The sequence below is a fragment of the Peromyscus leucopus genome, chromosome 2, assembly GCF_004664715.2.
Source record: "Peromyscus leucopus breed LL Stock chromosome 2, UCI_PerLeu_2.1, whole genome shotgun sequence".
Taxonomy (NCBI): domain Eukaryota; kingdom Metazoa; phylum Chordata; class Mammalia; order Rodentia; family Cricetidae; genus Peromyscus; species Peromyscus leucopus.
The window spans coordinates 107,862,502-107,875,714 of record NC_051064.1 but is presented as its reverse complement, the minus strand read 5'-3'; the positions used below and the strand labels follow the sequence as shown (position 1 = coordinate 107,875,714).

At 46.3% G+C, this 13,213-nt stretch overlaps 1 protein-coding gene across 1 annotated transcript in view; it reads left to right on the top strand.

Annotated features, from left to right (window-relative positions):
- The first annotated feature begins 12,585 nt into the window (after window positions 1-12,585).
- C8a (complement C8 alpha chain) overlaps window positions 12,586-13,213 on the top strand; it is a 55,228-nt gene continuing 54,600 nt past the window's right edge. The window contains 1 exon segment of the mRNA XM_028887926.2: window positions 12,586-12,794. Coding sequence (XP_028743759.1) covers window positions 12,718-12,794 — 77 coding nt within the window. The 5' untranslated portion in view covers window positions 12,586-12,717.

The window sequence follows — 13,213 nt, the reverse complement described above, 5'->3', positions numbered from 1 at the left end:
CCTATCTTTTGTTAGCGCTGGCTGCCTCCTAATCATGCCCCAGCACCCGCAAGGTTGGGTCACCCTGCCCCTGGGTGTTTGTATCTGTGGCATAAGCTATGGAAGAGAGCCACCAGCAGGACTTCAACTCGGGGGCACCAGACTGTACCTCTGTTACTCCATTTGCTTTGCTCTTACGTCACCAGATTTCATCCTCAAACGTGGTGGGGAAACTTTCAGTGTGTGTGTGAATGCAGGCTTACACATACCACACCATGTGTGTGTGTGGGTCAGGGGACAACCTTAGGTCTCTCCGTGTTGTTGAGACAGGGTCTCTTGTCATTGTTCTGTTGAATATACCAAACCAACTAGTGCACAGGATTCTGGGATTCTCCTTTCTCCTCGTTCCATCTCCCTGGGGTTACGAATGTTGCTGCAAACATGTCCAGCTCTTACATCGGTTCTGGTGATTCCAACTCATGTCCCCCTGCTTGCAAGACAAGTATTTTTACCTGCTGAGCCTTTTCCCACCTAGGCAAGATTTCTGAGAAGACTGTCAAAGGAAATGAAAGGTCAGAGAAACAGGGCGGTGTACCACTTCTCTTGCTAAGAATGGATGGAGCAAGAATGAACATGCTCAGTCGTGGGTAGACCAGAGTTCAAATCCAGGTGCTGGCCCTTCTCGGCTCTGTGATGTGAGAACATCTTCTTACACGAGAAACGGGGTAAATAGCCACCTAGCTGCTGCAGAATGCTCTCTTCAGTGAGCACAGAGAGGTGGTGACAGACAGGCATTGCCTTACTGTCTTTGGGAGCATGGAGGCACAGTGTTCTCATCAGCCTGCTGTGAGGATTGGGTAAGCTGTAAGCAGAGCCCCTCTACAGAGGTAGGCTTGTAGAAAGTGTTCAGAAAATCCCAGTTACTGCTGCTGCAATCAACGATTTTAATTCCAGTAATAACACTGCTGATTCCACTTGACTGACAATCTCTGAACGTGTCTGTAAGCTCAGAGACTCATAGGCTCCAATGACGTACACTGATAGGCTGGGAGCTTGTTGTGCGGAAAGAACCAGGTACACACACACACAATCCACTGGCACCAAGCAAGGAGGTCGAACTGAAACAGAAAGGGAGCCATATGGAGGCCTGCGTGGCTGATTGTGATTCTGTCAGTGGTCCAGGTGAGAATGTGTGGTGAAGTCCCAACAATGAGGATAGCAGCGGCATTTTTCGGCAGTGAGAAGCATGACCTGCTGCAGGTTTATTGCACATCTCAAACTGGGGCTACAAACCAGCCATGGTTTCATTTCTTTCCTGGACAGGGCTTCCAGCTAGGCTCTGCCTTAAATCCACTGTCCCACATCGGATTAGTAATGCCGTTGGTCACACTGAATAGTGAGGGTAGATTCGATCTTGGATTTTAACTCTTTGTCTTAGCCGTATGACTCCATGGTCCCCACCTAATATTGCTTGCTTAGCTACTTCAGCAGGACGCCTGCCTTTAGAAACCAGGAAGCACCAGCCTTTCTGTTTCTTAGGTTCCTAAACTCTCAGGCACTCCCTTCAGAACTTCCTCACTGGATTTCTCTTCATATATGGGTGGTGCCGCATGGCCATCTCAAATTCTGAAGCTCATCATTTGACACTGGCCCAGGATGTCAGGCGATGTATTGGCTAGCTATTGCCACAATAGTGCGGTGTAATGGCTATCCCCAATTTGGAACCACATTCTTTCCCACTGATCTGTGATCCACTAGGCGGCTCAGCTTCAGGCCAAGGCAGTGGAAGGGCTAGCTGGTGAGATCCAGATTTCCAAGAGCAACTTTATTTCAAGCTGAACGTGTACGGGCTTGCTGGGCTACACGGCCTTGCTGGGCTACTCGTTCTGTCTCTTATCTAGGACTAGGGAACTATCCAGATAAGCGTGACAGCACTTCTGCATGTCATGCCCTCACCCAACTGTCCAGAGGCATGAACGGAAATGCAGACTCTCCTTGAATGTTTCTTCTGTTTCATCAAAGTGATCTTTCTCAGAAGTTACTACTAGCAAAATTTCCTTTGCTTCTCACCAGTGAGGGTTGGGTCTTGTGTCCCTTTCCTAATCAGTCCCTGGGCGGGTGGGGGAAGAGGGGGAGATGAAGACAGTGGGCTTGGAAAAAATCTTGTTCAATACAGTATTTCTTATAAAAATGAGCAATCCTTCTTCAGGTTTGAACATCACTCCTAGGAATGAGCAATAACTACACTCAGGTTAAGAGTAATCCAACAAAAAGAAATGAGTTGGGGGAGAGGGGGAAAAAAGGACCCATCTTTGGATTTTCTGCCTAACTCAGCTTCTCAAACACAATTGCACATTTTCCATAATGTAGTGTGTGCAGGGCTTGAGGACTGCATCAGAACTGCAGTCAGGAAATTAAAAGCATTTGCAGTAAGAAATTTCCCAGTGTTGATAACAGCATGCTATAATTACTGTCGGTAATTAGCTATTACTAATACTTAGGCAGAGCCCACAAAGTGCCATGCACCTTTCTGAGGGCCTCAAACACATTACATCATCGTCACCTGCTACTCGAGAAGGTGGATGCAGATAACCTTTTGATATTCATGCCTTTGTAATGATTTATTTATTTTTATTTCGTGTGTATGGGTATTTTGTCTGCATGGATGTCTCTGTACCACAATTCCCTCAGAAGCCAGAATCCCCAGATACTGGAGTTACAGATAGTTGTGAGCCCTTGTATACGTGTTGGGACTCAAACCCTAGTACTTTGGAAGAGCAGCCAGTACTCTTAACGGCTGAGCCATCTCTGCAGCACCATTATATTCATGCCTTCCCACACTGACCCTGGGCTTGGCCGCTGTGATGAAAGCACTCTCTTTGGTGGTGAGCTGTTATGTAGGTTAGAAGCCCTGGCTAAATGCCTGAGTGAAGTGAGTCCACACACATAAAGACCAAGGAAGGCAGCGGGTGGGGGGTGGTTTAGTCTCAGTTGAGCTTTCTGCTAGATGAAGTCTGTTAATAACCTTTGTCAAATCCTGATAATAAATCAGCATCCCCAGCCGCTGGACTCGAGGGTGGTTTGTTACACAGCGGTGAAACAGAGATAGTTGTTTCAGGAAATGTGTGCAAATTCCTTGGACAGTTTTTGTGAGGGACTTGATTGTTTGGGAACAGTGAGCAAAGCTTGAGTGTTGATGATGAACCTGTGAGTTTCCTTCATGCATCTGACAGCTAGGATAATGACTGGCCGCTTTGTTCCAGGCTGTGTTCTTGGTGCTGGGACACCGCGAGGAGCGAACACGACGCTTTCAGATTTATAACCAAAGTTCACCCTCTCTGATGCTGCACTAACAAGATCAGCAGTAACCCCTAAATGTATCATTTATTGTTTTATAGCTTACTGTGTATTTTCCTCATCTAAATCTGCTATAACTGTTTCTGCAATGCCCCAAACAGGGGCCATGACAGGCTTTGAAATCAGACTAACCTGGTCTCAAATCCTCTCTTCACTTCTTCTTTGGACCTCAGTTTCTTTGTATCTGGGTTGTGTTTTCCCCCTAAAGCTACCACAAAGGTTACAGGAGACCACCAGTGCTTGATAATGCCTGTGTCTTTCTTTCTGCCCTCATACACTGGATATCTACAACCAAATCATGACAATTTTCATCAGAGAGCATGTCATGGGTGGTCAAGTATTTTTCTGTTGCTGTGATAAAACATTCTGACCAAAAGCAACTTTGGAAAGGACAGGTTTGTTTGGCTTACACTTCCACATCACAGTCCATCACCGTAGGAAATCAGGGCAGGAAATTGAACCAGAAACCATGAAGAAATACTTCCTGCTTGCTCACTCAGGGTCATGCCCAGGTCGCTTTCTTATACAACTCTGGACTACCTGCCCAGGGAATGGTGCTCCCCCACAGTGGTCTGGGACTTCCTGCATCAATTAATAATCAAGGCAATCCGCCACAAACATGCCCACAGGACAGCATGTTCTGGACAATCCCTCAACTCCCTTCTCAGGCTGTGTCAAGTTAACCATTAAAACTATCTAGGACAATGCACATCTGGTCTAAACTCTTTCCCACGTTCTAGGACTCAGACGTGGATCTGCCTATACTAAGTCCGCTGCACATGTCCTGATTTCTTGATCCTTTACTTTGGAAGGCTGAGTCATGACCCTCACCCACAGAGCTTTGCCAAAGGTTGTCACGTATATTGCCTCAGTGATACTTCCAAGTTGGCCTGTGAGGTAGGTGGCCTTAGTCTGATTTTACAGTCAGTATACCCAAGACTCAAAGAGGGACTTAGGCAAGGTTAGCAAGGTTACAAAAAAATCAGTAGCCTAGTAAGCTTTGGTTTGCAACCTTGGTACTATACCTGCTGTCTCTAGCTCCTTGTAGGTTCTATGCACTGCCTTCCTGCTGTACTGCCCCCCACCCCCACCCTGGACATCATACTGTCTTATAAAGGAGCTGCTGATGTGAAATCCAGAGTATTCACCAAAGAAGGGAGCCTGCACATTGTTGGTTTTTCATGCTATTGTGTTCATAGATGGAATGAACACTCACCTAGGAGCTGCTGAAATCCACTCAGCCAGAACCATGAGTGGTGAGAAGGGGACTGACCAAATTTGTTTACAGTGCGTTAATCCGGCGCTGTCTCTCACTCCACACAGCCTGGCTTATGAGCGAGGAGAAGGTCTAATTATAGACTGACAGCCCAGAGTGCCTCATGGGAAGACAAATGTTGAAGAAAAGTATTCAGAGAGACTTGAATGGCTTAGGAATGTATGTCAGTATATATGAGCGTGTGTGTGTGTGTGTGTGTGTGTGTGTGTGTGTGTGTGTGTATACTATGTGTGTGATGTGATGTAGACATATATTTATGCGCTCTGCCAGCTTTACAGTTCTAAAAGGGATTTCCTAGATCAGGGTGTACAGAATCCTGGAAATTCAGACAAAGAAAGTGTAGAGATGAGCCAGTCCCAGGTACGGACACTGAGGTTCAGAGAAGTCAAATCACTTAATGTGCCCCTGGCTCAGGCTGGCATAAGAATGAGGCACCTGACTCCAGAGCATCCGAGTCCTTCCAGTCCTTCTCCCCAGAGGGACTTCTCACTGTGTGGCAGGTGCGCAGCCTTGGGGTCTGCTAGTCTGTCCCTAAGCTGGTTTCAGTCTCAGTCCCTCCAGTCCATCCTCTTGTGGCCCTTGGAGGGCAAAGTGCAAGTCTGATGGCGGAGCTCTCGGCTTCAGTTTCTTAAGGCTGTCCACACGTCCTCAGGAACAGCATTCCTCTCAGCCCTAACACAAAGACCAATGCGCCAAACCACCGTCCCTTTGATGTGAATCTTGTCTGTCCTGCCAGCTCTGCTTAGGTATGATCTGTTTCTACCCATACAGTGGGGAGAGTCCCACCTTGGCTGGGCTCCTGGATTCACCGATGTGGCTTCCTTTGTCTAGAATGTTCTGCTTTTCTTCTTTGTCTGGGAAACAAAGCTGCGTCAAACAATTTCCTAGTCCTCTCCCTATGTCCTCCCTAAAGTCCAGCCACACATATTCCCCAGATCACGGATACCCCAATCTTGGCTTTTGCTCTCAATCCCAGCCACGGGACATTGTGATAGGCAGGGGCTGTGCTTTTCATCTCTAGTGTCCACCTGTGTTTAACTCCAGCCCTGGACGGAGTTAGTGCAGTAGCTGACCCATTGCCATGTGATAGGGCAGTGAAGGGAACCGGCTTGGTCAGGCCCCTCAGGACTGGTATTCTGAGTCATCAGTCCATTTAGTCATTATTGACCTGGACGTAAAGCTTATGATATATATTTTTGCACATACCAACTATGTGTTCTATGCATGGGGAGACATATGCATATCTGTCTGTGTGGACACATGTGCATGTGAGTGCTGGTGCACATGTCTATGCCTATATAGGGGTCAGAACTTGACATGGAGTGTCTTCCTTGGTTGCTCTCTACCTTATTGAGGCAAAGCCTCTCACTTAAGCCCTGATCTCACTGATTTGACTAGTCTAGTGAGCTAGCTTGCTTCAGGCATCCCCTGCCTTGGTCTCCCGAGCACTAGGATTAAAGTCAGGCCACCAGACAGCCCGACATTTACATGGGTGCTGGGCATTTGAACTATGGTCCTCACACTTGTGCAGTCAGTGGCCTTAGGGAGCCATCTCTACAGCCTCGAGCCTATGGTGTTTTTAAGAGCATGATTAGCTCTATACTGACAGCACATGGATGCTGAAAATAAATACAGGAATGGTGCACACACTTTGGTTCACTGTCGGATATTCAGCAACCCTCACATTGTCTCCTGTCACCCCGGGTGCTGACTGAGAGCATGGCCCCACCTGAATGAATGGCCCCCAGTGGGGTTTCTGAAGCAGCACAACCTACAGAAGAAGGGGAAGTGCTCCCATCATAATTTTGCCTGCAATTATGTATTCATTGTATTTATAATCTAATAACCATATGGCCCAAAGTTTTGCAGCTGGGTAATGGTGGTATTGAGACCAGGTCTGTTGGACTTAAAAGCCCAAACAAGTGCCCCTGCTACATGTCCATCAGCACGAGAAATACACAAGTAATTTTAATCATGTCCTATATCTTCATATTCCATGTCACATGGGGACAACAGGCAACAGACAACTCATCGTGGAAGGGAATGAAGGGCAGGGAGCTAAGGACGCTGCTGAGAATTCCCTGCACTTGGTGACACACAGCTCACTCCTTTCTAGTCTGTATGGATTTGAGTCCCCCCACACACACACCATGCCTGCCTCAGAGGCCGGTGAAGCTGGTCTGGCTTTGGAGAGCTAGTTTGTCCACTGAGTTTCACATACCGAGTCAGGAACAGCTCTGCCTCTTAGGAGAACACGGATATCACAAACAAGCTAAGTGAAAAGCCACCACATTGGTAGTCTTTGAGTGAGGAAATATGGCCAGGCTCTGTGAAAACAGGGGAGGGGCCACGCTGCACCAATCTGTGAGTGAAAACCTCACGCAGGAGACAACTGACCTGTGGATGAAGAATTAGCTCTGGTTCAAAGTTAACTTCACTTTTTACTGTTGCCCATTTCCAGTGAGGATTTCCCAAAGGACCACCCAGATTTGGCCAGAGCCACTTAGAATGCTGAATGCCTTCCTGGAGAACAGGTCTTTAATTCTCCTGTAATGGGCCAGACATTGACTTCTCATCCCACATCCTTAAAGGCAAATGCAAAGCTCACTTGCAGGTAGATAGCAGCAGGCAGGAATTAGCCCATCCTAATGTCTTTTGGCTGCAGCCAGGAACTGGTGAGGCAATCCGGAAGAAAACAGATGTAATAGACAGATCTACAAACAGTAGAGAGAGGAAGTAGGAAAGGCAATTGGCAGAACATGTTCATTTACTACCTTCAAACTGTTCCATGTACTGTGTTGGGCAGTCTGTAGGCTTATGCACCGAGAACTTAGAATATTGTGATACACATGCACATGCACATGCATGCGCATGTGCACACACACACACACACACACACACACACACACACACACACACACCCCTCAGCAGCAGCACCAGTGAAGCCCCACATAAAGCTGTGTGCTTGATGATCCATATTGATACCAAGTAGTAAGCTCCTGGGCGGAAGCATACTTGTTGCGGTCATTGTAAGATTGAAGTTGTCATTCTGAGTTCTTCCCGGTTATAAACCCTTGAGGTACTATTGGAACCTAGGCAGAGGTGGGGGGTGGGACCCACTCTCCCTGGTCTCCTTGTATCTGGAATTATTATTGCAGCTCTTGCAGGCAGCACCTGCCTTCTAGGGGGACTCAGCCTCAGTCCAAGGTGCCCAGGTGTGGGCTTCCCACACTCTACCCTCCTTTGACCGTGTCTTTGGCAGCCCTGGGCTTTCTGCCCTCCTCCCTAGCCTCTGTGCTTGAAGGAAATCTCCCATGCATATAAATGAAGAAAAATAGACACAGAGACTGGGAGCCACTGTTTCAACAAGGCAGAAACAGCTGTTCAAAGTGCCCGCCTGTGAACAGATTCCCTCATTTGGTGTTTAATCTTGTCCTATTAGGAAAACATTATTTTATCTGTTTTACGGATGATGAAGCCAAGGCTAGGAGATAGGAGCTGGTTAGCAGCACTTTCTGACCTAATGCTGTGTTCCTTGTACCCCAGGGAATTGCTTCCTTTCGAATTAGGTTTGCAGATTCAGATCTCCTATGTGATTGTGCTACTGCAGGCCCAGCACGGGAGTGGGGGAGAACTTTTAAAAGCTTACCAGAGAGCGCGCAAGCCCAGATGTCATGGTTGCAGCTTCACGAGCCAGCACGGACATGCTCTGTTCCGAGGCCATAACTCACAGGCTGGTTTCAATAGTGAAGAGTGTTTTTACAAGACAGGCAATGCATTTCCAAAATGAATTACCATCTTACTGTTGATTCTGCACAGTAGTTCACAACTGTCACTGACAGCAGGATGCTACAATTAAGGTGAAATTTGAATATGCAAACCCAACAATTTTTTTTTGGCATTTCCCATTCATCTTAGAAAATTTTGGCTGGAGCAGATGGGTGTCCCCACCCCAGTGTTCTATACATGTTCTCTCATAGAGGCATAGCACAATTCCATCGACCTCCCCACCTCTCTTCTTTGAGATATGGTCTCTTTATGTATCCAAGGCTTGCTTTGGACTTTTTGTCTCCCTGCCTCAGTTTTCTGGGTGCTGGGATTATAGGAGTGTGCTACTATATATAGTCCAGAATCTCTCCTTTAATTTCATTTGTGATTCATTTTATTTTGGCTCCTTTGCTTTTGGAAATAATATTCATGTCTGCTAATGCATAGTAAATGGTCCAGACTTGGTGCTGGAAGATCTAGCCTCAGCCTGGCATGGCACTTTGTAGTTGTACATCTAGATCCAAACAATCTCAGGTTCAGTGATTGAAAGACTATACATTCATGATTCAGACTCATTCTGTGAGGGATTGTAGCTGATCTGTTTACCCACTCTAAACCTCGGTGTCTTCATCTCCAAAATTATAGTAGTGTTCCTGGCATTGCAAGACTTCCTGTGATGACTGGAGTTCTGGGAGGTGGCAGGCACAGGGCCTGGTACCCCATGGTTCTTAGTTATTCTGACTTCCAGAGATCCCACAGATCATTTTGAGGGGGTTAGCAAGATGGCCCAGTGAGTAAAGGAGCTTGTCGTAAAAGGCCTGAATTGAATCTCCAGGACCCATGGTGGAAGGAGAGGACTAACTTCTGAAAGCTGTTCTCGGATCCCCACACGTGTGCTGTGGCATGTGCCCATGTACTACACATGTACACACATACACACACACACACACACACACACACACACACACACACACACACACACTGAAAGAGTAAAAAGATAATTTTGAAGATAAAATGATAAAATGCAAGTATTATAAAAACTATCTATTTTAATGGATCATTTGATAGCCATGCATCAATAGTTCTTGTTGAAGATCCAGCACTGATGGCACGAGAGATTATAAGGAAAAATCAGGTACAGAACTTACCACATCTTAGGTTCACTTTCCAGAGAGCCTCCACACTCTAGTAAGCAATAGGAGAAAAAGTAAAAGTCCTTTAGTGTGGTTCTATTTCTTCCACAGGATCACTGGTGCATTGGTCCACAAGTGTGGAGGAAACAGAAGTGGGAAACAGGGTTCAGACGGCTGTAGGTATGACAGAGAAAGCCCTCCAGGAAATGACTTTGGTGACTCAGCTCAGCTTTATTCCAGTGTATAGGAAATATATAGGATTGGGGAGCCTGGGGACAAACCCTAATTTGCATTAAGTGACATGCTCCTATCATAAGGCGTTGTATGGTATGTGGCCGCAGGGTCCTATAGCAGAGCTCCTAGTACAAGTCTTAGTTATCATATGTGCAGCAGAGGAAAGGCTCGTAGCAGGAAACTATGCCAAGGGCCACCCTAGAGATAAATCAGGCATCCAGGCTTAGAGACAGCTTTCAGATAAGGTCAGTCCTCTGGGCCCAGAGACACTCTCTAGATAAGGACAGGGAGAGAGTGGGAAGTCCCGCTGGGGCAGAATGGGGGAGTACTCATGTTGTGGAGCTTTGGAGAAAGCTGCTAGGTCATGATGGACTGCAACCCCTGACCAGCAAGAACTTCCAACACTCTTGCAATGTTTATGAGGCTTAGCCAACAAGGCAGCAACTTCTAACTGAAGCCATCTGACAGATATCCTGATGAACCTGACTTTGAGAAGACACTTGACAGAAAGATGGGGTGATGGCTAAAGATGGTTTTGGTGGAAGAGACAAGATAAACAAAGTCAGCAAACGGGAGGAAGGCAGGAGGCATCTCGATTGTACCAGAGGGACAGGATGATGCTACAGGTGGGTTGAGGAAGCAAAGTTGGGTGAGATCCTGTTTAGGGAGGAGTTTAGACTTTCGATTCATAGGCAGTGGGGAGCCACAGAAGACATTGGAGCAGATAGTGATGACAGATTCCATTTTCTTGAAGATGTACTCAGCCCAGATGTGGAGGCAGGAAACATGAAGTCCAGCAGGAGTCAGTTTAGAGTTCCAGAGATGGGGAGGAGGCCTGGAATGGTTTATGGTAGTGAGGATAAAGCAAGGAGGAGGGAACTTTACAGAGGAAAGCAATGTAATTTAAGTGACAATATTGGAGGGTGTGGGGGAGGGGTGATAAGGCCCGGCAGGAATCCTAAATGTCACTGAGGTTTGGGGTAAGGAGGACAGTCACCAGGTAAACTTTAAGAGGGAGGTGGTCTAAAAAGAACAAGCCGTTATCATACACTAAAAAGAAGAGGGACCCAGGAATCCAGGGAAGAAGAAGGCAGGCTGGACTCTTGTACACAGGGTCTCTCACATATTGACACTTGAGGTCAGATATCTTTCTCTGTAGTGGGGACCGCTGTGCATTGTGGGATGTTTAGCTATATCCCTTGCCTCTATCCACTGGATGCCAGTAGCACTCCCTCCCTCCCATGGGAGCAATCACAAGCATCCTGAGTACTGCCAAGTGGTCTTTGGAAGGCCATGATACCCCTACTTGACAAGACAGTGCTATGGGAGGTCTGTTTCCCATGAGGAAATTTATGGAAGTGATTGGAGACCCTGAGTTCCAGTCCCAGGGAAATCTGCATGTCTGGGAAAAGAACTTTGTCGTACATTGGATGTTGGGGGTTAGGAGAAAGGTGGGGTCCAGATACACCACTCCGAGCTACCCAAGAGTGCCCAGACATAACACCCCCACCTCCACCTTTGCAGACACAGCACAGAAAATGCCAACTTGCTTTCCTGTGGACTAAAGAAGAAAAGAAAGTTTTCAAATGATGTATACACACAGGAAAACTGAGGCTAAGAAGACCTAGGGAATCAAAACTGAAGAGAAGTGGGAAGTGGACAGATATAGACTCGGGGTCCTTCTAGCGTTCAGAACTGGGGCTCACATCTCCCTCCGAGGAAAGGAAAGGAGCCACTATTGACTGCCTTTCTAAAGTTTCCACGTGTGAGTCAGATAATACGTTTCTCAGGCATTCAGGCTACTCATTGTGTTGCCCCATTGAGGTCAGTAATGATAAAACTGGTTAATCCTACTAAGACAAACTGATACCTCTCCAAGCATAGCAAGACTGTACATCCTTGAGGCAGTTAGTTAACTGACTTGTGCTCCCACTTCTTCAGTGGCAGTATGGACTTAGTCCGTTTCGTGTGGCAAACTTTTTGATCGAAGATTAAATACAACAAGACATATGAAGTGCCTGTCACATAGTAGTATTTAATGGCTTTTGACTATTTGCTCATTTATCTTCTGTCCATCTCCATTTACTTGATTTAATTTATGTCTAGAAGAGTGGGAGAGTATATCCAGGTATGGCATCTTTAGTGCAGGTGTGTTGGCTGTGATTGGCATTATAATTCCAGAGAGAGTTTCTAAAGATGTGTATTTAAGACATCTGGTCCCCTTGAGACATAAATAGGCTGGATCTTAATGATCCTCAGTGTTTGTATCAAAAGTAGAAAGTCCAGCCGGGCGCTGGTGGCGCACACCTTTAATCCCAGCACTCAGGAGGCAGAGCCAGGCGGATCTCTGTGAGTTTGAGGCCAGCCTGGGCTACAGAGTGAGTTCTAGGAAAGGCACAAAGCTACACAGAGAAACCCTGTCTCGGAAAAAAAAAAGTAGAAAGTTCAGTGAATCGCATGCATTCTCAGGCTCCAGATGTTTGGTAATGGATAGCAGAACCTCTATGAAACTGTTAACATTCCTGCACTCTCCTGGATGGTAGCATCTGAGCCGATGTGCCAGATGAGCCTTGAGCCTTGCTGCTGTCTTGAACAACAGACTCATCTGACCTCAGAAGCTCCAAGAGCCACTTGAAAATACTGCGGTTCTTATAACTGTATCTTGATTTTGCGTTTTGTCTCTCTCTGGAAAGAAAACTCTTTACTGAACCAATTTTAGTTAAATATCACCTTCCCTTAGCCACGTGGGTATTTTCCAAAAAGGGCTAAAGGGCTCGGGGCCATTTGAAAGGTATTTAGCTAATCAATACCTTGGTTACTAGTTAATCACATTGAATGGGAACTGATGAACTTCTGACCATTTTAAACATCTGAAAGATGTTTGGGGTTCCAGCCTGAAGATACCTACAACTTCTAAAGCAGGCCGTTTTCTTCTTTTACATAGATGCTAGATGGTGACTTCTGGAGGAGATGTTTGCAGTTGCTTTCTTTGGCTTGTCTTTGATGGCATGGCACCCCAGTGTGACTGCACAAGAGAAGGTGAACCAGTAAGTAGGCTTCAGGTCCCTGCAAAAGTGGGATCCTCTGCTGGGGGGACAAGGACACTGCGATGTTGGCAGTGGGCTGTGTTGGCATGGAATAGAACCTCTCTTCATACTGTTACTAATCCAGTGAAGGAGTTAGAACAGGAAAAAAGCCAGTTAGTTATAATCTGATCAGTCCAGCTATGAATGGCCATTCTTAATATGCAGCAGTGGGGTAATCCAGACTAAATCATTCAATCTCTCTGATTCTCAGTCTTCCTATCTGTAGACTGAGATTTATAATACCTCTTCTCTAACAGCTAGTACGGATGTAATAAAATCCTGGATGTAAAGTTTCCTCTGCATACAGTAGACATTTAATAAATAGTATTTGTCTCAAGCAGTGTGAAGCAGTTAACTCTACTTCATTATCTATATAAGAA